Source organism: Anopheles aquasalis, chromosome 3 (genome assembly GCF_943734665.1).
Source record: "Anopheles aquasalis chromosome 3, idAnoAquaMG_Q_19, whole genome shotgun sequence".
NCBI lineage: Eukaryota > Metazoa > Arthropoda > Insecta > Diptera > Culicidae > Anopheles > Anopheles aquasalis.
Genome location: NC_064878.1, coordinates 17,851,596 through 17,876,646, shown reverse-complemented (window position 1 = coordinate 17,876,646; position 25,051 = coordinate 17,851,596). Strand labels below are relative to the sequence as shown.

The window sequence follows — 25,051 nt, the reverse complement described above, 5'->3', positions numbered from 1 at the left end:
TAGATGCCAGCGAACGTGGGGCGCGCACCGCGATAATAAGAAAACTCAATCTCTGCACTCCTCGGGACCCTCTCGGGATCTCTCTCCCTCTCTTCCCGCCTCGGTTGGTATCCAGTGGTGCCCCGGGGCGAACAGGAATGAAGGTGTGCCCGACTCGGTCCGGCGAAACAAGGTGTGCCACAGAGCGTATCGCTTATCACCATCATCGTCGTCACCCTGGCCCATTAGAAGGATGCGCGCGCTTGCACGCACGATGGACCTCGTCGAGCCCTTTGGCCATTAAAGCGAGAGAAAGAGAGGGACAGACCGTAAAGGATATCACTTTCGCTGACGACAACGACGACAACGGTGACATCGAGGTGTTTGATTTCGCTCCACCTGTCGTCGTTGCCAAGATTTGATTAACTCCATCGCCCCTTCCGTCCCCATTCCAGGGGCCAGGATGTGCTGACGTCGTATCGCGCCAGTCAGCTCGGTCTGTTGAATCGTGATGCTATCTGATTGCCGTTCCTCCTTTCGTAGGTTTTTCGGATGGATTCGAATCCGTGCGAGCAAGTGATTACAACGCAACCCAATAATCGAACTCACGCTAAAGATGCGTGGCCACGGTAGCAAGTTTACGTCTAGAAGAAGTCAAAATAAAATAGCTTTCGTGGTCGATCACGGTTAAGATGAAAGAAACATTCTTTCAGATACAGGTAAATAGGGAAATACGCAAATCCACCATTAATGTAGGCTCTTGCCTTGGTGCGTTGTTGGTTTGTCGTTGAAAGTTGGATAAAATCAAATATCTAGATCTATACTGAACGGTACCAGTCGAGTTAAGACGCGTTTGAGTCCCAACACAATTTTAAAAATGTTATTAGCGAATTATCTGAATATGCCAATATCATCAGCAAAGTCTCTAGTTGTTAATCGACGGTTTTCCAACACCAAACATTTGATTTGTTGGGTTCGCACTTCGTCAATTGACGTTGATGGTCACCTAGGACGCTCTTCGTCTTCATCACGTTCCTGACCTTCCTGGAAATCTTTCTACCACTCATAAACATTTTTCATTTAACTTAGCGTTGTATCCAAACGCTTTCTGCGTAATTTTTTATGTATCCGTCCCCCAAATTTTATGCAAATCCTATGCTCAATAAATTTCGAAATATCAAAAAACGAAGAATTCGCTTTTAGTAGCTCACAAAAACAATCATATCTCAAAAAATAATCATTATTTTGACGTAAAACTTAGCATGAACGTCAATCAAAGTACTAACAACCTACAAAAAATACTAGAAATAAAAAATTCGTTCACACGACCAAATAGAGTACCCATTCATCTTACTTTCGTGACACAGTAGTATATCTGCAATGACAGTAGTTCGAACACTTCTTTAATTGAATGTAGAAACATTTTTAAACATGTAAACATGTAAACACCCACCCCATAATGGAGTTTGAGAGCTCTGGGTTATTTAGCTGTTTAATTTTTTTATTAAAAAGTCCTGAAAGTATGCATTTTACCGGTTACCTGGCGCCTCCATCATCGGGGTTTTTGGGCATCGGAGCTACATAAATTCGTATTCGTTTTTGGATATGTAGATATTTGTTTTTTAGCGAAAGCTGCAAATCAAAGTAGTCATGCATCCGTGGTGGCACCTAGCCGGGGCCTTGCATCTGAAATAAAATTTTCACAACTCATCAAATGACAGCAAGTTAGAAATTCCTTTGCAATGAAAGGCGCTATCGTGGCCCAACACCTTAAGGAGCAGCATAGCACCAAATCCGGATTAATATGACGGGCGCGCGCGCGCGCGCTCGAAAATATTTGCCTCGTAAATCTGTGTCCGCTAATCATGATTTGGCGAGGTCGCCGAACACAGCCCTGCGGCCATTATCAACGCCTGACGGTACGAATGGTTTTACGAGCCCTGGTACCCTGGTACTTGCCTCCAGCCGTAGGGGCCACGCCAGCCGATGACGTGCCGTCATCGATAAGGATATCAACTCAATGGAAGCGCGAGAGTGCTCGCGAGAGTGAGACAGAGAAAAAGAGGACCGAAGAGAGTGAAAGATAAGCATTTCATTTCACTAATCGATTCCTCTTCCTGCCTCATCCTCTCTAGAAGCGCTAGAACGGTGCCCTGACAATGACCAATTTGTCCAATCGGCAACCTCCGCGGTATGGGCTCGAATGATGAGAGCTGTTAGATAAGAACTGCCAGCACCAGGCTGACCATTAGCCCATCAGATGTCCAAAAATCTAAATGCAAATCACGACGCGCCGAAGAGCACTTTTACGTTGATTAGGAAATGTGTAAAAAATGCAACCATCATCGGGGTGCAACCGTCATGTGCTACCCTCTAATCACACAATTCGTGATCTTATGGTGCGAGTGTGTGCATTTGGACCGTTTGTCCCTCTTTGGAGTGCTGCACAGTACGTTCCGTTTGCTGAATAATGGAAAAGAGAATCCAGCTCCTGATGTAGCAATCGCATCGTGCTGATGATTCATACCCAGCGTGCATCTGCAAAAGGGAGGAGTGGAGGGTGCATGTGGACGTTCCTCCGTTTGTATATGACCTCTACATCTTCCAGCACCAGCACCAGCATCACATTCTTCCACCACGCTATCCTAGTGCCGGTGCAGACAGACACAAAGAACGAGCAAGGGGAACCGTAGCCATACTGCTGGCTTGGTAGCTGGCGACAGTGCTGTAGGGATGATGCGCTGTGGGGGGCGGGATTATAAACTTGGACAACTAGCACATCAGCATAAATTTTTGCGCTCCTTCCAGCGAGCTTTGAGCGGTCCGGCGTGCCCAGAATTGGTCACTGCGGCTCCTTGCGGGAGGGATGGGAGTCCATGAGGGTGGAATAAATAATTTATCGTTTGTTGAATGTTTTCGCTCCATCAACGCCACCACCGGACCAGGCAGGGTTGGTCGGATTAAAGTCCGGGAGTCGGAGAGGTTGATGTTAAAAGGCTTTAAGCTTCTTCCGTTGACGCCAAGGATTGCTTTGACTCCCGTGGCATGGAATGGTTTTCCTTGCTCGGAAGGCAACCGTATGAGGAGTAGGCTGTGAACTGGTTAAGGTCTTGCGATGTGTCGCTCGCAGTCCATCTAGTTACCATTCCGAATGGGAGTGGTGTGGACACTATCAGGACACTACTAAAGCCACACTTGTTTCTATCTCTTTTCGCTTTCGATTGATTAAATTAAAAACCAGAGCTAGTTCCATTACAGTTCTGCAGTGGTAAGCACGAAAATATTCTTGCCGAGGAAAATGATTTTCATTTCCGATCAGCACTCGCTAGTGATTGTAATGAACTTTTTCCCTCTTTAACCAAAGCCGTTAATTTATATCTGAAAGGCTTCATTTTCAATATATACACAAAAGGTGTCCTGGGTGTCAAGTGGAAAACTTTCGATTAAATAGCTCTCTAAAGGTTCACTATTTAGGGAGCCCTTAGACGCAATCTTAGATCACATTGCAATCATGTGCAAGAAATAATCACAAAATGCTACCAAAAATTCTCTTTCCAATATGCCATCTAGTAACAATGGTTCAACCTATTGTTCTAATAGTAGCGTCGATGTTTTAATATGGGCCTCCAATATAGCACAGTTGCTCCAATATTCAGCAATTTAGCTACTTAAAATGCTGCAACAATAACCACAAAAACCAGAAAATTAGTTCAAGAAATTCTAACCGATCCTTCTGCTTCAAGAACATTTGAGGCGATTTCCAAAGTTATTTCACAAAATAATACTGACTAATCTACACGTCAGACTCGAAAATTCAATGAAACAATTACAGAATATCTATTTTTAAACATGTCGTACAGTCTGATAAATTTCAACTCAAATAAACGAACGTGTTATGCTTTAAAGCCGATGGTTGGGGCGTTCATCTCTAAAACTACTTGCTAATTCAATGACACTAGGTGTGGGTATTAATAGCTTTAGCAAAAATGTGGAATAAGCAGCACTCAAAATGGATCATAATTTATGTTTCACAATAATAAAAAAGATATCAATTATTCCTAAATGCCTATAAAAGGCAAAAGCCAACCAACCATGTTTGATAAAATTGACTAATAGTTTATTATAAAATCCATTTTTTAAAGTTATATACTTATGACACGAAAAAGATTTTTATTTTTCAGCTTTTGTTTTGCAAAAACCAGTTCTACCTGTCATACCGAAAGGAAATAAAGAATAAGAGACACTAAAATAAACCACAGCTTCGATTCGAACTTGATGGAAAACATTCATCAGCACAGCAATTAGTTGCGAAAATAAAATAAAAATCGATCCCACCCCCCGCCTTCTGCCATCCACTGTACCAGTCGCGGGCAGGAAATTAAATAAAACTTTCATCAAGCACTAATCGCATAAATATTTACTAGCAGCAAAATGGCGGTAGTGCCTCCTAAAATCCAACCGGACTCAATCTTGTTCTCGCAGCGCCACCGTACTCCTGTGGTCGCAAGCTCAACGTAAACTCAACGACCACCGCGCGGGCGTGGCTTGGCATAGGCCGGGATTCGCTCACCAACGCCAGGCTACAGGGTGGCAAAATAAAATTGTCTATTATTCATCATTTCCAGCAATCATCTCTCGCTGGCTGGCTTGCGGGCCGGCTCGCACGCCAACCGGCGTCCTGTAAGCTTCGGGATCGCACTTCCGGCCGGCGGCAATCGAGAGCAAGATGGAGAAGGGAGTGAGCGCAATTCACGCCGAGGAAGGGACGTGCGAGGGGGGTAGGGGGTGTTTGCGTGCGAGTGTCATAAAGCTCGATGCTCGTAAAAGTGAGGACTACCACCCTGCCCTGGTCGGAACTGGTTTTTCCCTTCTTTTTTTTTTTTTGGTGCCTCGAGGGTGGCCAGCAAAAAGGCAAACCACTCACTCTCCTGCTGCCTCCAACTCTTCTCTTCCCATCTTTCTCTCTCCCTTTCATACAAAACACTCATCCCGGCTCAGCGGAAAGCAGTGCACTGGCCGATTTTCGTCACTAATTCGGTGGTGAATGACTTCAAAGCAAAGCAACGAAAATGAGGAAAAAGGCGAAATAGCCAGAGGCAGAAGGGTGGAGCACATGTGAGCACCAAAACGGGATCTATCTACCGAGATCACATCACGGCCAAGGCAAACAAGGCCGGGGGGCCCCGGGGACAGAAGGAGGTCGAAAGGAAGGCGAGTTCGGTTCGGCTGTTTGAAGGGTCTTTGAGGAAAGGATTCTGTCCCTTTTCCCAATTATTACACCCACAACACACGCACACATACATCGAGTGGTACACAAACTGTGTGTTTGCGGTGCTGGAGGCAACACTGGCACACATACAAACGCACACAAACACAGTTTGGTCGTAACGACGTTATGATAATCAACTTCATTCAACTCTTCCAAGCGATGGAGGCGCCACACTGGAGAGGCCAAGATGCGGAGACCGGTCGACCACTCTCCCCACCCCCCCCCCCACCCACCCGCTGCCCCCTTGGCTAACCAGTATTTACTCCAAAACGGCCACTGACCGTGGCGGGCGTTGCGAGCCCCTTGATTCCGGTGACTCGTGCTGACCTACCAGATGAACGGGGGTGAAGATGGTAAACAGCATAGAGAGCGAGAGAGAGAGAAGGGGGGAGAGTGGCAGCAAAATGGCCCGGCAAAAAGGTCGATAAACCTGGGGAGCTCGAAGGTCGGCGGGTGTTCCCAATACTAATCCCGGTCAAATGCGTTTGTAAATTGTGCCAAGCAGCCCCCGGTTCCGAATCCCGGCTCCTAGATTGTGAACATAACTTCAAAAAGGAATAAACAAGCTTTGTACTAAAGTTGTACTAAACGGGTCCCAAAAAAAATCCACCATCAATCCACCGTTTGGGACGCAATCGTGTTCAATCTAATTTAAATAAAGCCAAAATCGGTGCTCCACAAACCTTCTAATCGGTCCTGCTTTTGGAGAAGAAAATCGACTAAAAAGCGACGAAGAAAAACTCCGATCGACCGTTTCACGCCGAAAACCACAGATTGCTGAACCGAAGGGAGGAGTGGGCGTACGAGGAGGGGCTGAAACTGCCAGCAAAACTGGGTCCATTCAGTGATATAAACAAAAATAAAGTCCTCCACCAACCGACCGACCGACACATGCACGCACCTCTTCCATCCCTAGCACTTAGCTCGATGGCTGACGATGTCCTTCGTGTGGGGCCGAGTTGAGCACATGGCCCTCGTCGTCGGAACCACGTGGACCGCATATACTCCGAACGAACGGGTTTCGACCGGATTCGGATCGTGGGTGAGTTCGTCGTCATCGTTGGCGTTGTCCTATCCCCAAACACGAGTGACAGAGAGCGAAATAGAGAGAAGTAGAAAGAAAAGGGGAGAGCGAGAGAGAGATACAGAGAGAAAGAGAGCTAGCGAGCGCTGCATCCACCAACGCAAAAGGACGCCAAAAGGACGACGGAGACGGATGGTCACACTGTTGTTGTTGTTGTTGTTGTTGTTGATTTTTGTTCGTAGTGTTTTCGGTTCGCGTTCCGATCGACCGACCGACCGACCGAGCGAACGGGCCAACCGAGCAAACCACGCGCTTGGCCCCAAGCTCACCTTGGCGTGTACGGCGGTGGCCACAACCGGGGACCCAGATCAGTTGCCGCAGGAAGCTCGGCCCGTGACAATCTCGCTGCGTTCGCGGTCGCTCTCTCCCTCTCTCTCTCTCTCCCTCGGGCTCTCGGTATCGAAGCACGCGGTCCAGTTGCGGGATTGCGTGACCCCCCGCCCGGGAGTTGAACCAAGGGACACGAACGGGACTAAAGCAAGGACGAAATAAGGATAACAACGGAAGAACGGAAGCGAACATCTGTGACCAGCGTGCGTGCGTTTCGAAGCTTGTGTTTGCGAGCGTGTGTACTGCAGGACACAACAGCCAGGACCAGGCGGATGCGGCCACTGCAGACAGCTCCGTCTCCGTTGAGTGCGATGCGTCAGTTCGCGGTTTGAAAGAAACGAACGAACGCAAATGTCCGTACCAGAAGTGCCGCCCGAAAGTTAACAAAAACACTCAAGTGCCCTCTTCCCCTTTCCCCCCACACCACCACTACAACGTTCTCCGCAGAATCCAACTCCCAGTTGAGGTGGTGCGTCCATCAATTGCGCGCCCTGCAACGCGAGCGTCAAGTGCCGGTTGTTACGCGTTGCTTTCGTCCTGTCCTGTGGCCGTGTTGAGATGTACGAGTTGTAGGGAAGGTGATAGAACCACAACACCACAAAAGTGTTCTTTGCGGAGCAACGCAACCAAAATGAAAGCGTTGAAGGTAGCATTCGACTTGAAAGATGGTCATATAAGGGTTCGTAAAGAGTTGCAGAACTGCGGATGCTGATGATGAAGATCATCTACTAACCGCGCTCATCTAGTTGCCATGTGTGTCGCTGTGTGTGCTAAGTAGGCTACATTGACGGGAATCGGGCGGAAAATCGTGCGACCAAAAACGGGAGCCGGAGGAAGTCAGCCAAGTGAAACCATTAACCTGTCACAGTAGGCGACGGCGGCGGCAGCGAAACAAACCATAAACCAGTGACACAAACACACCACCACTCCTCGAGCGTAGGTGTGCTGCACTTTGGCATGCAGTGCAGGGTCTGGCAGGCCCGTGTGCATCCCGACCTCCGACAAAAGCCAATGTCGGCTCAATCGTGGCAGGCGCTGCGACAAATCCATCTCCATCTCAACGCTCGACTTGAACTGAGTAGCAGTTTCGCAAGGTTGCCAGGCCGGGGTGGTATAGAGGCCGGTTGGTGCACAAAACTATTTTTGCATTTTCCAACACAAAACAGTCGGCTGAAACCACACCACACCGCGGTCGGCGTTGTGGTTCCTGACTATCGTCGATCATCGGCCGAGTGTTGGGTTGAAGATGATGCGTTGCCGGTCCATCGCGTTCTCCCAGCCTACCTGTGACTATCCCGTTCGGATCCATTCCTTTTCGTTTGAAGGGAATTTGCAAACTTGTTTTCCTCGGAAATATTACAACGCATACGCCCGAGATCGTAAATTCGCGCCAATTGTAAACGGCCGTGATGTGATTTCGGATTTGGCACGAATTCCGGGCACGTTTCAGTGTCCATCATGATACGTTCCCAGATCTACCCCACACCCGCACCAACGTGCATGTCAATACACCTTGACATCATCACTGAGCCGACTGAATGCTGGGGTTTTGATTTATTCACTTCCAATTGTTACGTCGAAGGCATAGGACCTTGGCCGAGCTAAACGATTGTTTTCACTAGCCGTTTCGCATCGATAAACATATTTGCTTTAAAGAGCGGAACACTGGAACCCCTCCCCAAAAGGAGAACAAGAAGGTAAACTCAAACGGCGAGCGCGATGATTGAATCAAAGACCAGAGCAAACCATGTAACGGATTCACGATACCAGCGTATTGTATATTGTTGCTTTCTTAACCGGCAAATAGGGGCTGGTGAAGCGCGGTAGGTTCCCCACGACCGCGACCACAACCGCAGAAGGCGCACGTAAATAAATTGTTTCCGAAAATCCAATACATAAGGCTGGGCAATTTATTAGCATCCAGGCAGGCCAGGGGTAGCTGGTAGAAGTGGTCCTCGCAGTTACAAACTCCTTGACTCCTTCGATACTTTCAAACGAAAGGGACGAAGTAGGCCGTGGGTATTGATCCGAGGGCCGAGACGCGGATCGATGAGGTTGGCAGTCCTCCCGGGCATTTTGCGTCTTCCCTCGCGCTCTCTCCTTGCCGGAGGTGTAAGTTTTTCCAACGAAAATGTCCCCAATGCATTGCAACTTCGCGGTTCCGAGGGCGTGTGTTTGACAGTTTCTCTAATCGAGATTCGTTTGCCACGTACCAGATTCGCCGCAGGAGTCACCGAGGTTGTTCCTGTGCTTCCAGCAGAGCAATCCAATTCAAGACGTGACACCCTGTCCGGGACAAACTCCTCCAGAGACGGGAGATTGCCTTCGATAAATGTTTCATGTTTCCTCAGGATGTGGACAGCCGGGATGCCCACATCGGTCGAGCAGAGGTTGAATAATTGAACACAACTCCAGTGTGGATACATGGTTTGCCACGTAGATCCTTAATAATAGATCCGTGTTTTCAATTAGATCCCGGTTGTGCACGGTGTCTACAAAATTTATACAAATTAGTGGCTGGAAATTCCACCAGACTGCTGGTCTACAACAAATACGTGACGTCTCACTCGACCTTGGTAACTTGTTCAACATTCCGGGACATTAGTTTCCGTTTGTCAAGTATCGGCCATCAAAAAACTCCTCGACGTAATGCTACTCCATAAGCTCCGCCGCAGGCACTCCACGGAACATGGAACCGATTGGTGAAAGTACAAGCCGAACAACCAACCGAGCGCCTGAACTACCAGGAACGGTGGGAGAAGTCACCTCGTACCACACGGTGGCCCCGTTAATGGTTCAAATGGTGGAAAATTTAATGCCACTTTGTCACACTTCGTGACCAAAACTTTCGGAGTTCGTCCGGCGGGTGGGGGAAGAAGTTTCGGTAGAGGGAGTTTGGCATGGATTTTGGGAGCGCCCGCTCGTTCGCCAAAACTTTGGCAATCCTTTGCTTTAATGAGTCCACCGCGGTGCCGGTGTCGGTGATCCGCGGTACCACCGTGGTTCACGGGTTTTATTGCCGTTCGTCCTTTTGTTGCGCTTGATGCGGCCATTGAGAAACATCGACTCGTTGTTTTGTTCGGCGCGTTTGTACTAAACGTAGTATACATTATGCAGCGGATTATGCATTCGGAGAGTGGAAACTTGTTCTACAAAAGGATACTTGGCATCATCCATTATGTTGCTGCTGGTAGTGCTGCTGCCAGTTGGATGGTATACATCCTTTCCCAGTGTTAAGCGCTAATCGATCATCACGACTTGTCTGCGACTACCCCCGGGGAAGCTGCGTGGTGGATGATCAATCAAATCCGAAGCTTTGTCTTGGGAGTTTTAGTTCACTAACTCTCGCGGTCTTCGTCCTTTCTCCTAGTGCCTCGACTGATGCGTGAATTGTGTGCAAACAGTTCGAGTGAAAACGATTACCAGTGGTGCACTTGGCAATCGATCTGTGCCAATCCACGGGCGAACAAACCTTCGAACATCGATCCGTCCATCCATCGAAATGTTTGTGAGCACCGCACCGCGGTCTAGGTTTGTGAACGAAACGGTGAGACGCCGAGTGCAGCACATTCCACAGAGCAAGCTGCACCAACTCCCCATTGCCGGAAGTGTGCTCGGACGGTAGTGGTAGTGGGTTCCTGTTGATGTCGATGATGTCAAACTGCCGTGCACTGTGAGCACGATCGTGTCACGAGATGCGCAAAAGCGCGAACAGTCTGTCGCCGATAGCGATCCTGCCGAACACGCCACCACCGGCCCGCTTCCTGGCACAACCGGAAACACCGACGACCCCGTTAGGCGATGCGTCCGAAGCATCGAGCCCGTCGCTCCCTAGCGCCGGTGTGGTCGTCGTCGAGCTACCGGCCGGTCCTTTGCGGCCTACCTCCATGCGAAGCACCTCCGGTGGTTCCGGTTCCGGATCCGGTTCCACCGGTGGTGGTAACGCTGTTCCGAACCGGTTCAGTAGTTTACTTGATCCAGGCGACATCACACCCATCACGTCACCGCTACCGAATGGTTCGGGTACTGGATCGATCTACACGATCTTCGGGGCCGCAACGGGACCGCCACCAGCAGCAACCGGATTGCCCGAAACCATAGCACCACCACCGAGCTCGACCGGTCGGCGGCGTAGCTCGCTCCTTCTACCGAACAGTGCCAGCAATGGAAGTGCCACCAGTAGTGCCAACGCTCGTGAGGTGGGCCATCAGCGGGAGGTGGCCGCCACTGTCAGTGCCAAGTCGTCGCGATCGCGCCGTTCGTCCGAGCTCTCGCAGCAGAACTGGCGCACCGGTGAACGGTCCGCTTCCGCCTCGGTTAAATCGCACGCATCCGGCAACAGCAACTCCCGGAAGCGCCACTCGACGCACATCGAGATGAACGGACCGCCGGGCAAGGAGCGGCCCGTCTGCCTCAAGTCGTCCTTTCTGCGCCGCAAGTGCAAGGAGTACGCAGGTGAGTTTCCAGGTGGCAGCTAGATTGGTTGGCCTGAATTTTATGGAGATCATATTTTATCTCAAAATCGAACTACGGAAGCAAATATTGACTTTACTTTGTGGTTAGTTTGAAAAAGTTCCTCCAATTTGTGTTCCAACACTTGTCGAATACACATAACCTCACCTCGGATCGCTATCTACTACCAGCGACACGTGTTCTCGTTCAAATATATTAATGAGTTTCCCTTTGGTCGAAGGGCTGTCTAAGCGCTTCCATACATCGGGTATCACGAATCTCTCCTAATCCCCCTGGCTTAATGGAAAGAAAGAAAGAAGAAGCTGCTGCTGCTGCTGCTGCTGCTCCTGCATGGACCATATGCTGCCACCGATGGCCTTCCTTCCTCTCCTTTACTTCGACACCATCAGAACTCTACACACCGCACCATATGTAAAGACGCGACTTCTCGTCGCCGTTTGCCGTGAAACTTTGCGGTTCAACTTGATATGCTAAACGAAAAAGCGAAAGGGAAAGGGGGCCGAGGAACGCGCGTTCTTCGCGTTAACGAGGCAGAAACGTGTGAACAGGGATCCATCACCTATCCGGGTGGTTCGCGCCGGGAGCGTCTGGCAGTTCAGTCGATAAAAAACCGCTTCTCCAGCGAGAGCTTCTCCATCGACGACGAAAGCACTTTCGCAGTGGATCCCTTCCACGGAGGGTGAGATTCTAAAGGGAAGACTTCTAGCAAACGGGAGGAGGTGTATTACATGTACATTACGGGAATCCATTATTGAAATGCGTTTACCCTGCCCATAAAGATATGGCCGCTGTGAAGAGTGGGCGCTTTGGGATATGAAGTGACAGCAGCGTTTTTTTAGTGTTCCATCTTAGTAGACACTGGGAGTGGAAACTTAGAAACATCAAATCGACACAAAATGTTTCAACGCGAATACAGTCGCAGTAGTCTATGAAGCTAGACTTTATGAGTTAAAGCTTACTAGCGTTAACATTCATCAATTAAATTAAGTCCTTTAAGACAATACTTCACTCTTCCATCCAAATCTCTATCTCCTACTAATTGCTGCACTGACGCAAGACCTCCACTAGATCTCTATAAACGTCTCACACCCCCAACAGAATAATCTATTATCTGGGCAGCAAAACGATTGTCTGCAACTGCTTTTCTCGTCTCTTACCACTTCCCCATGCTGCGGCACAGCGCACAACCTTCCCCCCGCGATTTAGGGACCTGAAAACCGAACCAAAAAGCAGCAGAAAATGCCAAACATCCTCCGTGCAAAGTGCAAAACTAAAATGCAAACAAATGATCGCCTCACACCCTAAACACACCCCCGAACGGCCCCGTTTTGTGGCCATCAGGAGTAGCAAAAGCAATGTAGTGGCCAACATACAGCACAGCACAGCGCAGACAACTCTTGGTCGGCTGAAAATGTGGGGCGCTCGAAACTCGGAAACCGATATACTTCAACTCGCTGTCAGTCCCGGCTCAGTGTGATGGCTGGTAGAAACGGCAAAAACACTGGGGAAGGAGGGAAACACGTCCAACATGTTTCGACTGCAGCCCGAACTGGGGCCTACGAAAGGACACCACACTGCGTCGCTGGCAGGCGCTGGCGGCGATTGCACCAAATCTCTTTCTTTCTCTCTCTCTCTCTCTCTGTCTCTCTGTATCACTAACAAACAGTTCCCTGTTCGACCTTCCGACCGGCCTATAATCGATATTTATTAAATTCCATCCGGAGTGTGCCTCTCGCTGCGTTGAAGTATCACCGGAGTATCCACCGGAAGGGCGTCAGAATGCAGCAGTTCGCAGTTCACCGGGGGCCCGAGAGGTCCCGAACCGACCGGTAAAAAACATCATCAAAGGATATCGACCACGGGGTTTGAAATCTGGAAAATGCGACACACAAGGTGGTAGGAATTTATATTACTTTTCCACTCCGCGCCAGTACGCCGAGAACGTGGAAAACGAGATGCACTCATCATTTTCCATGACATTCGTTTGATTTGCATTTCGATGACGCATCCCATTGAATGCCCCATGGCACTTATCCGGAAGCAACACTAACTGGCCCAGAGACCATGATGCGTGTATTGTTGTATGTTGCACCGTAATGCCGTAATGTCGAAATTCCCAATCATTCGGAACGGACGTCAATCCGGAACTCATTGCCCTTTTTCCTCCCCCAAGCACCCTTCTCGATCACTGTTGATTTGCGTTTGGTATCGGATTTGATTGCCACGAATTCAATAGCCTAGTGGTGGATCGATGGGGAACAGATATCAACAACAACACTCTCGAGTCATCACGCTCCAGCTGAGGTGGCAGGAAAAGCGTAATGCGCTTCGTGGCTCGTGACCCGCCCCCGGACAGCCCAACCAGTATCACTACGCTTGGATCCTGAAAGTCGCGTTTTCCGCATTTATTTTTTTGCTCGAGACATTATTTTCAATTTAAGTAGCACGCTCATCGCACAACAGGATCCAGGAACGGCCCGGGACGCTGACGCTCTTCGCGTGGCCGTGCACGTGACGTGACCGTCACGACCTGAGCCTATCCGAAAGCAGGGAAACTCGAAATTAAAGCATTAATATTAATACTTCAATTAGCCACTCCTGTGGGGCTGATGCCATTCGCAACCTCAGACCCCTTCAGATCGATACCGAGATTGTACTCCCAGGCTGCCATGTTGGATGGAGATATTGAGGTTAAGTTCGAATTAGTTCGGCATTGCATCTCGCCCAAAATCGAGGAAAGCGCTGCCTACCTGGGCACTCCACAACGGCTCACTAGATCCCCGGTCCCCAAACGCGATCCACCGCGATTTTGCTCGATTTGCATTCCGTGTAGCAATTCACCATTTTGTCACGCATCTGAGTCACCCCCCTCGCGGTTACCACACTAGCCGGTACAGCAAGTACACAACAACTCCCCAGAGGGGGGGGGGGGGGGGGAAGGCAAATATTTTTCCCTCGTGAGAGTGCGAGAGAGGTGGGAAACGAAAAGTGCCCTACGAAAAGCACTGGCTCCCCGAGGGAGGGCCCAGCGAAAGCAAAAATTAATTTATGTTGAAATGTCATGCTACGGGTGGTAGTTGCTAGACTGTGACCGCACACGCCGCGTGGTGTGGAACAACTTAACCAATATGACACATTGTCGACATGGCCGCCGGGAACTGATAGGGCACGCTGGAGGGGGCCGGACGGACACCAAAGGTGTTCCAGTTGACATTTTGCCACCGACACTCGGAGAAGGTGACGACATATTGAAGATATGAAGCCACGTCTGTCACGTGTGCGATCGGGCAAATGGCAAATTGTGACATTTTGCACTAAATCATTCAACTTTGCATCCATCCTTCAGTTCAGGTTTGGTGAGAATACCACACGACAGGCATCGCTGGACATGGTGATGTAACGGTTGCTCTCCCATACCCTCCGGGCGCTAGGTCCTCGCATGGGCATGCCGGACATGCTCCAATTTCCGGACACCGATGCGCCCGAACGAATGGCAGGAAATTGATGTTCGCATGTTCGTCCACACCGGCTGGAAATGGCCAGTGTCCGGTGATCGAGGATCGTTGTTGGGTAGCGCGATGAGAATTCGTCCGTGAATGATGGTAGCCACAGCACTCGTTGGTCACCACAGTATCGGAGGAGTGAAGTATTTAGTTTCATTTTCTTACTTCTATTTATTGCCACTGGTGATTCGTGATGTGTGCTGGTAAAGGATATTCACATGCAGGCGGCGAGACCTTTGCGAGGTGTCATTGCGATGGTTCTGCCGAACGTAAAGGTAAAGTTGTGAGAGGGTTTAGCAGCATGATGTCATTAATGAATGCGACGCATAGTGTAATATTTCTTTCGTTTTTATGGAAGGCACAAACAGCTCATACCGAATATTTAAGGTTATGGTGCAGACGCACGATTATGAAATTTGGGGCGTTTCGAAATGAAAAACTGTAGACTTGGTAACGGGGACTCGTAGTATGCCAAGAACTCATATGACCTTGGTAAGCTATTGGTACACGTGTATAGGCCACACTGCCTTCTAAACGTTGGTTGGAAATTGCTCGTTTTTATTTCCATTACGGCTGCAAACATACGCAACCTATATAAAAAATTGGGGCTGCTATGGAAGCAAACAAGAACAAGGTTGTACAGATGGTGAACAACAAAGCGATACTAAAATGTTTTCATAAAAACGCAAATAATACCGCAGCTTCTCGGAAGTGACACGAAGCTTCAAAAGCCCGGGAAAGTCAGACAGAAAGTAATACGAAGTAATATTCTGACCGGGGAACAGCCAACAAGGCGAGGCGCGGGGGCTCTTCTGAAACGAGCAACGATTCTTAACGATTCCCATAATGAAATTCGGCGTTAATAGGTCATTTGCATTCTCCTTTCGACTTCCGTAATCTGGCGTCCATCGCCCTAACCTGCAGGTAGTGTCAGTAGGCAGTAGCTCGTTACTTTCCACCTGATTTATCGTTGAAATGATGAAAAAGCGTTCGTCGGTGACGGGGGTCACGTCACAGCGGTCCCGTTAGTACAGAATCTCGACATTGAACCACGCAGTTCCTACGCAGTCGCTTTGGAAGGGGTGCCGGGTGTGTTGACACAGCTTGTTCTTTCCATTCGACGTGTACCGGAGTGAAGCTCTCCTTCGATTCGCTCCCCCGCTGCTTACGGTAGCCTTGAGGCACTTTATTGAACAATTCAAAATCCGTTCCTGGCTTGCACTGTTTTGCGTCTTAAGAACTAATTTTCAAATGACCCCACGAACTGTACCGGTCACGAACTGTCTTCCTATTTGCCTCCCTTATTTCTCTTCTCACCCTCTTTGCACCGACCGTCGCGCAGGAACTTGAGACCGATCTGCCGTCCTGCTGGCATCGCCGCGTGGCAGTCGAGTAGGCACTGGTTAGCGTACGTCTTCAGATCGCTACCACAGACGGGCTTATATATTCGGCCGCACATGCAATTTTCATTTCCGAGCCCTCGGCCACCGCCTTTACTACCCGGGCCGTGACCGTACGACGAGCCCGCAAGGATGACCACTACTGCTAGCGCCAGGACGACGACGGCACTAATGGACCGCATTTCGTTTTGGGGTGGTGTTCCGGTGGGTTAAACAGCTTTTTCCACAGTTCCTAAATTTCGTTCGTCGTATCGTCGACACTCGTCTTTGGTCTCTGCGTGGTCTCAATTGCACTACAACACTGATTGGTGCGGATCGTTATGGAGCCTATTTTATTTGCCCATCGAGACACACCGATAAGCCGATGCCGTGCAGCTGCGTACCGCACCATATGTGTGTGTCTGTGATAACGTACACGACGTACGAATTCATCTTGTGTTTTTTTGGTGAACGATACGATATCGATGCCCATATCGTCGGTCTAGGTTTGAGTGAGTAGTCGATCGACTGTGTATAATGTGCGTTCGAAGGAATAGTTTCCAAGCAGCCAAGCTTGCCGACATCAATATAGGAAAAATTTGTTTATCTATAAAAAAAATCGTCTATAAAATGATTTGGAATCGTAGCCCTAGGTAGCAGCACGAATTATGTCCGCCAATAACACCTAAGCTATATAGTTGGAAATACCCACAATTCCACTCAATAAACTCACTAATAAACCACCACACCACGCCAAACCCAACCGCGGAAAATCCGCGGAGACGGCAGACGGTTGTCGGATGACGGCATCATGATTGCTTTTCGATGACTCACGGGCTGCCAACATGGTTCCATCCGGTCCCGGGAAAGTGTTGTACCGGGCGGCGGACTCAATAAACAACAGCGCACGATCCTAGAGGTGTCGGTACGGATCACGCCGTTCGTGGCATGGGCGAGCACTAATTGAATTTCCGCTGACCAACCGTCGCTTTATAGTGGCTGTCCAACTATTCCATGGCATCGGGCAATGTAGAAGACAATGGTCTCGACTCTCAAAGCGGGCCTGTTCCGGCATACGGTATGATCTAAACCGATTAGCCTCATCAAACGTTTATCTTCTGACCACGCAAAACCCGTAAACTGGCGTACTTGTTGGTTGGCTCGTTCCGTTTAGCGTCCTGTTCTGCATAAGCATGGGAGCTCAAGCTCGTAAGCGTTTAAAAGCTAGTTAGCAACCATGTTGTCTAAGTCTTGATGTACTATCAAGCACTCCTGCAGGTAGCGCCCTTATGCCCAGACCAGTATTAGTTATAATCATCTAAAATTCATTTGTCGTCCCTTTTTTCCTTCCCCACGAAATAGATCGATGAACACGCGATTTGCTTCCACTTATGATTCAATCGCTCGGTGAAGAGGTTCGCTTGCACTACGCTTCATGAAGTGCATCCAGCGTCCGTCAGCTCATGCTCGTCACATTCACTTGCTCTCTCTCTCGCATGCCGGCATGGCGTGGCAATCTGTGTGGATATGGCCCGGCGGCCGTATGCGCTCCATATCCAGACGGTCCATGAGTATGCAAATCACGGCTAAATTGAGTTAAGCCGTGCTCAGCTACGCCACGCCAGAGCAGGTTGCTTCCCACATAAATCCACGTCAAATCGTGGCCAGAGATAAACGATGCACCTTCTCCGGGGCAAAGCATTTGCCAAACCCGGCCCCGGGTCGACAGCCTAGGCTATCCTAGGTGCTGCTGCTGTTTGGGGGCTATTTACTCTATCGTCCCGCCTTGTTGAACGAGAACAGCGCGACATCATCATTTTACCGGACAACGATGTGCTTGAACCGGTAGCTGAGTATGTGTTTGCCGGGAAGTGCAACGTGGAAAGGGCTTAACCCCCGTTTGCAAATTTCCATTTTCGCAGTGAAGCGCACTGGTAGCGACCGTGTCGCTGTGTCGTAGTATATTTTTTTTACTATTTTGGAGGACACACTTCTGCTAGACACACGATGAGGGTGTTAATGTCGTGCTTGAGCTCATGCTTGTATGCATGATAACGTCGTGCTGTAAGTGTTCTCTTACTAACTATTAAACAGATCTCACGCACTTAGTTTATTTGCTTAACGGTGACAGCGTAGCACTCTGGCCACTCGTTTGTTAATGTACGTTTCGTTGGAAAGACGAGCTTTTGTCATTCACACTTTTGGCCTCGCCACGTGGAACATGAAACTAATTATTGTAGCCCATCCCACCAACGCCGCCCAGTGGTCGTGTCAGGTTTATCGTGCGAAACCCAGGGCATGGGACAGTGGCACGACCACGCGCGTCTATGAGAAGTGTGACTAATTATAAGCAAACATGAGCAAACATCTTGTTCTGTGGATTGGTCTGGTGCAATTACGTCCCAAGCGGGTGGGCGAGGGGGGGGGGGGGGCAACTGTTTGCTTTTCACTATCTGCACTGTGCTGGATAGCCACCGAATGAGCCACCATCAACAGCAGCGATCGGATTTCAAATGCGTCATACGGGGTTTGTTACGTGCCAGATGTCTCGCGTTTCTCGTGGTGTAAGATAAATAAATTTTTAAGGACAAGAATAGCAAATCCAACAAAAGTTTTCAATTACTCATGGTGATAAATAAATTTTGATGACAAAAATAGTACCCAACGTATGGAGCGATATAGTTCTACAAATTTTGGAAAAGAATTGTACTTTAATGCGTATTTCTACTCGCTCTGATATTTTAGTTGTAAAAAGGATTTATTTTGAAAACCGTAAGAACTTAATTCATTGCACAAAGGTTCTAGAAATAAATAGCCAGCAAAAAAACAAATTGTGGAGCCATCCGGACAAGGTTGTACTTCTCGCGTCTATAAAACTTCTGGCAAATCGATATATTTTGTATTGATGCACGGCCAATTTCATGGTAAGAGATACGATCACAAGGATTCGGATCTCATCGGATTAGGGATCGTCCTTGCCTCCTTGCATGTATTACTTCTATGAATAATCGCTGTCACTTAGCTGAAACAGTGGCTTTGCTAATCAAGCATAGGCTGTTGATCACGACCAATCTCATGATCACAAGGGCAAGGTCTGATCATTTCATCCTCTCTTCGGTATAGCGATAATGCTTTCCTAGAACGGAACGTATGCTCATTGATAATTTATATGAGGAAACAATTTCACAAAATTAAATAAAAACATGGAGTCGATAGGACCGTCTGGAGGAATCCTCTTGATTTCTAAATGGACAAACGTGCTCGTGAACGAACGTGCTTAAGGGGGGACTTCGGTATTTTCGGCCCAAAAAAGGTCCGTTTTTGACGATTTTTTGTGACGTAACCATTCAACTTTATTTTTTTCAAGTGAATGCATATTAATCTACAACTTTTGAAGAATATTTGGTATTGTTTTGAGCAACATTCATTGAAAAACTAATCCATGGCATCAAAATTTGGTAGGCATGTCGCCGAAAAAGTACTTTTTATGGTGCCCATCGTAGCGACATGACGGGTCATCTAAAATATACAAATCTATATTCGTTAGAAAGATTATAAGTTTATCTCGGTAGCCCCGTCAAGTTTTTGTAAATTTTCCTATATTTGGATTTTTGGCAGATTTTTGAAGTTGAAGTTGCTTTTTGTCATTTTGCCTAAAAACTCGATTTTTAAAGGTTTTGTTTTAAAAAAAAGTATCAACAATTTTTATGAAATCTCGACGGGGCTACCTGAAAAAATGTGTACAGATTATGTGTTAAAAATTTCAAATCGAAACGCGGATTTTCAAAAAACTATAACTTTGTCAGTTTTGCTGCGATTGGCCCAAAAAACTCACATAATACTCTTGAAAGGATCAGCATTCACGGAAAAATGTTAAGAATATGTGTCACAAAAAAATTAAATGCCGAAGTTCCCCCTTAATTGTGTCCATAATAATTTAAATGAAATTAAAATTCATCACACAGAGTATCGCACGTGATCGTAGAACTAGCACGTGAGGATCGCCGGCTAGAACCCAACCACCGGCGTACCATCCACAACTTACCTCGTTTGGCTTCTATAACGGACCTCGCGTAGCTCAAAGAGGTTGTTCCAAAGCCGCGGTCGAGGAAACGAGATGGCACACACACTCCTTTCACTTGCGTGTTCCGATCGTTAAGCGGCATGGCGTGGCAACTTCAACGTCGCGCATTGTTTTTGCCGGCTCGTGGCGCTTTCCATCTCTCTGAATTGCGGCCGTTCCCCCCGGTTTGGCGTGTGTGATCGTTCGGTGATCGTCTCGGTTTCGGTTTGTCTGTTTGATGCTCGAGTTTCCCCCCCACGAAAAACAAGTGGTAAAACAAAGTGGGCCTCTGTTTGAGCGGGGGATCACTAGGTGACGTGATTGGTGAATGTTTGATGAGTATCGATCGGGATTGATTGGCTCGAAGGCCCTCCACCACCGCGACACGGGCAAATCGCGAACGGGAACGAGCCCCCCGCTTCGTCCCCATCGTTTCCGTTCCCCATGCGTGAGAAGTCGTTGCGTCTCTGTTTCCTCCTCCTCCCCGCCCGGTGGGACAGTGCTGTCCGCATGATCAGCAAAAGGCAGTGCATTTAGCTTGAAAGAAAATCATTCAAAAATTACATGATCAGTCGTGAAAACGTGAGTGATAAGAAGCCATAATTAGTGCAAAGTAACGGCTACGTTGCTGTGGTCACTGTGTTGGAGTTATGCGTCGAAAAAGTGCACGATCCTCTTCAACGACAGGCGGGGGATCTACGTCAGTAATCTCATTAAACACAAACGACCAGAGGCCACACGAAACCTTCATCCGTAGTGCCCCCTATTGTGTGACCGTTATGTAGCCGCCAGCGTTGGAATAATTATCGGTGGAGTCGATTGCTCCGTACCGTGCGTCCAATTGCCTTCTTCCCGGACGGACGGACGGACGGACGGAACAAAACAGCAATATCCCCTCGACGGTTGTCACCTGGTTACTACAAACGCCACCAGTCATTTCGTCTAGTGTTTTTGTGAAAATTGGTTGCTGTTGGAAGAAAATGGTTACTAGATTGGACAGCCACCAACGGCGTCAAGTGGCATCCCGAAATAATAATCGTTCCATCGTACCGCCGTAGACGTGAAAGCGAGCACCACAGTTCCGAAATCCGAGATAACATTAACAACACAGGCAGTGCGTCTGGTGATCTGAGTTGGTTTTCGGTAGTGTACTGCGTGATGGGGTGCGGTGATCGAGCGTAGCATCTGCCACTGCTGGGGAGACCGCTAACCACCATCAGCACCGTCACCGCCACCACGTCGCGTCGCGACTCTCCCTCGATTAACTACCGTGACCCTCAGCTCTGTCCAATCTGCTGGTGAACTGTGGTGGCTGACTGACCGAGAGCGCGCGCACGGACGGCGATGTTTGGCGGATTTCATCTCATCGTCTCATGCTCGTTTTGGAACCGGCCTTTCTACTGTTTCTTATTTTAGATCCCGCACCCATCCGTCCGGTGCCGTATTGGTGTGCGGTGTGCCATGTGTCTCGGACATGGCCTCTGACCGACGCACTTCCACTTCTCGCCTCGCCTGTGCCCGGCTTTTATTTGGGAATGCTACATCACCTCGCTACCGCTCGCCGGGCCGGTTGTAGTAATGTTTCAAAATTGGAGAAACAACCTAGCCCCTCGGTCCCCGGTCACCGGTCCCTAGTCCGGTCGTTGTCATTCGAGAACTTCGGAAAGTTGTTGTTTGCCTGAGGAACACGCGACGCACCATCAGCTGTTGATCGGCGTGCGTACGCACGCATTGCAGCAGGCCGGTCGTGCGTAAATTGAGGAGCTACTGTAGGATGTGCCTTTTGTTGTGTTTTGCCCCGCCGTAGCGGTGTACTTGGATTACTGGCACTGTGGCATTCGCATTAATCTTGGATTTTTGGTTTTCCATTCTACGCCTACGTGATCTTATGGCGGTTGGTAAAGCAATTTTTGGTTCGTTTCGTCGTGAGTCATGTGTGTCAGCATCGGTTTCTGTGCGTTAATGGGGAACAGCACGAACAAGGGGCCCTATTACAAGAGGAATTGTATGGCAAACAAAACTTCTTTACTCCTGTTGATTAGACTCAACACTCTTGTCATGAGCTAATGAATGTAATATTAATAGCAACTGCGACAAAAATGAAAATGTGTGTTCCCAAGACGATATTCCGTCTTAAATAATTGTCACAAACAGCTTACAGCTTCCTATTCAGTCCTTTTTTAGAAGAATCAGCACTATGGAGACAAAAGCTATCAGACTGGATCTGCGAGACTAGGAAGAATTTCGTTTCAATTTTTGCTTTTGGTCGCAATCGCCATTGATAACGACCATTGTTGAATCTTGGCTGTATTAGCGGTAATTAGACTTGTTTTAGTAATTTTTGTGACATCGTACGCAAAAAATCACTATTTCAATCGTCAGTTTCTCACTGGAATACTGAGTTTTGCAGAAAACAGTTGTTGCTTCACATGCCTTCAAATTCAATTTCGTGTTTTTAAGGATCTCCTTCATCCAATGACTCAACATAATGCCCATCAAAGAATGCTGTTCCCTGTGGCTCGAAAAGAAACCGAACTCGCCCTAACGCCATGACACACTCTCACACAAATCAACGAGCCAACGAGAAGTAGGTCTGGAGCCAAATCACGACCTACTGCGCGCTCCCATAAATATGGGGCACACACTTCACACCACTCCGTGAGAACACTCATGCTTCCCGATGAGGGCGGAGGCCTGGGGACGAAGTGATGCTTGAAGCCCGCGACCGATTGCCACGTGAGAAACATGTGGTCGCGCGAGCACTATTTATAGAACACACCCGAGCATCAAGAAGCACCAGCTGGCAGGCTGGGTGGTACTCTGGTTGCATTCCCGTAGTTGCCAACCCAAAGAAACACTAACGTGCATCATCCAGCCACCCATGGGTGGTATGCAACAATCGTAACCCTTTGACCTCGCCCATAATGAAGTAACAGGGGGGAGGTTGAGGGGGAAGACGCTTCAAGTGCCACCTCCTTCCCCTCCCAGCTGACAAGTTCATAATTGCATAATCAAGCGGGCATTCTATGCACTTTTAGCGTACAGTGAGACAATAATGGCACCACCAGCAGCACCAGACCGCGTCCAAGGTGAATCATCCTCCATAGCGCCGCTCGTGACTTCCGCCTACTACTACGTGCGGAGCGAGCGGGTTGCCGTTAGCAACCTTATTTGTCATTGCGTGACGTCAGTGGCAACTATTAACAGCGCGCTCTCGGTGGTGCACCGGACGAGTCCGTCACTGGAATTCACTGGAATACTAGATTCAATTCTTTTGCTTCTCGCAACCCATTTAAGTGGGAGCGATCGTAATCGTGCTCGAGCGTTCCAGTGGACGAGATATGAGACCTTGTAGGGAGTTCACTGTGCTTTGCTTATCGTCGCTGTCACAACTTTGTTATCGAGGGCTCCTTTTGATACCACTCTTCACGGTATCGCTATTTTATGGCAGGAAGTGGAATTACCAATCAACTAAAATTGTATTCCGTACTACAACATAATGAATTCGGGCGTGTGCTGTGTGTGTTTCATCTCAATTCATCCTCAGTACTAGCAGGCGAGTTAATCGAGGTACAACAACAACAAATGGCACAGCATCACGTGTAATGCTGCTGATAGGCACGCTAGGCGAAGTATGAAATTAGCGTCACCCCTATGATAACACCAGGGCCGCGAATAAGAGAGAGAGAGAGAGAGGAAGGAAATAACATTTTAGACTGATAAGCAACTCACCACCGACCGTGGGATCGATGTAACTCCCCGCATTCGCTTCATTCGTTCGCTGACATCGAGTGGCGCCAACGGTGGTGCTTTCGTGCTCCTGAAGCTACCCATCTGGAATCATTTCTGACAACAACGTAAACCCTTTTAACGTTTTAGACTATTCACACCTGATGCCCTCTTCGCCGTAGTGCCAACAATGATGCTACACCGGAGAGAACGGTGTTGATAAACGGATTGCACGGATCGCGAGTGTCCCCGAACGACGACGAGGAGCGAGTGGATTGACCATGAGCGGCGTCTCTTGCTGGCGTCATAACAACGTTATTAAGTACCACCATTGTGACCGCGAGGAATCAGCTTTTTGACGGCTGTGAATGTGAATTAGTAATTAGTACATCACCTGGAGTGTGGGTGCTGTTACTGCTGTGTGAGTGTTAATCGTGAATCTCGTGTATTGTACCGACGGTCGTTGTACTTCGAGCGCCAACCACAGGAGAAACACCCAACCAGCCCGTTTGTGAACCCGAGAACGTATGCAGGCACGATCTAGTGTGCGTCATCGTCATCAGCATCGTCACCTTCTCACCTCGTGCGGTCGTTAGCGTCGTCGTCAACGCGGCAGCGTGGCCATCGCAACCATCGTGCCTACCAAGATGGCGCATGAAACCACAGTAATGCAGAGCATTTATCGAGTTTCTCATGCTTCCCATCGTCATGGTTTCTGCATTTCTCGTTGATTACGACGACGACGACGAAGAAGACGAACCCCAGAAACGAATTCGCCAGTCCACGGAAGCAGAAGCATTAACCGTTGAACTTCATCCAACGGCGACTGTCCCCCGTCCAGTCAGCAGCAGCAGCATCATCATCATCATTCATTCGTTGTCGTGCGTTTGCGAGCCCACCGAGCGGTACTCATACACGGTTGAAGCTATGCAACAGGTTGGCCAGGTCTTCAACGCGCTCATCATACGGGTACGGCGGAGTCCAACGTTATCCGACTTTTGCTGCCAGCGCAAACCACCGGCCGGACGTAAGCACACTCGCTCGCTCTCTCTTTTATTCCACTTCCCTCTATTTGTCTCTCTGTGTTAACATGTACGGTGTACTATTAGATAATGTTTGTTCGTGCCAAAAATGAGTGGCTTCGTCGCTATCTGCTCAAATTAAACCCCTTTCACGAGAGGGGAGGGGTGCCTGCACCGGATGTTGCTATCTGATGTGACCGATAAAAGGCTGCATGAGCAT

The 25,051-nt window shown here is 48.7% G+C and overlaps 3 protein-coding genes across 18 annotated transcripts in view; 1 reads left to right on the top strand and 2 right to left on the bottom strand.

The window, feature by feature from the left end:
- The window catches only part of LOC126575241 (unconventional myosin IC), a 143,880-nt gene that overhangs the window by 16,748 nt on the left and 102,081 nt on the right, over positions 1-25,051 (bottom strand). The gene's annotated exons all lie outside the window — the stretch shown is intronic.
- Positions 1-25,051, top strand: part of LOC126575237 (probable phospholipid-transporting ATPase IA) — a 52,462-nt gene that overhangs the window by 3,810 nt on the left and 23,601 nt on the right. For 5 of the 16 annotated variants that reach the window (XR_007608259.1, XM_050235826.1, XM_050235829.1 and 2 more), the window contains exons 1-2: positions 6,636-7,308; positions 10,033-11,117. The exons of 1 other annotated variant lie outside the window; for it this stretch is intronic. Coding sequence is in view for 14 of the 15 variants with exons in the window: in XM_050235826.1 (XP_050091783.1) it covers positions 10,358-11,117 (760 nt within the window). In the remaining variant the exon portion in view is untranslated. Of the gene's footprint in view, positions 1-6,635; positions 7,309-8,270; positions 8,360-10,032; positions 11,118-20,205; positions 20,362-20,389; positions 20,663-20,874; positions 20,890-23,718; positions 24,837-25,051 lie in introns of those variants that run through there. 10 more of the 16 variants (XM_050235828.1, XM_050235837.1, XM_050235834.1 and 7 more) reach the window with 10 other exon arrangements.
- LOC126575252 (serine protease inhibitor dipetalogastin-like) lies at positions 15,809-16,386 on the bottom strand. The gene has a single exon (XM_050235857.1). It carries the CDS (start codon positions 16,218-16,220, stop codon positions 15,927-15,929), a length of 294 nt encoding a protein of 97 aa, XP_050091814.1. The 5' UTR covers positions 16,221-16,386; the 3' UTR covers positions 15,809-15,926.

What these genes read in the sequence shown, in the direction of transcription:
- LOC126575252 (XM_050235857.1), bottom strand. Translation starts at nt 16,220, where the DNA reads ATGCGGTCCATTAGTGCCGTCGTCGTCCTGGCGCTAGCAGTAGTGGTC.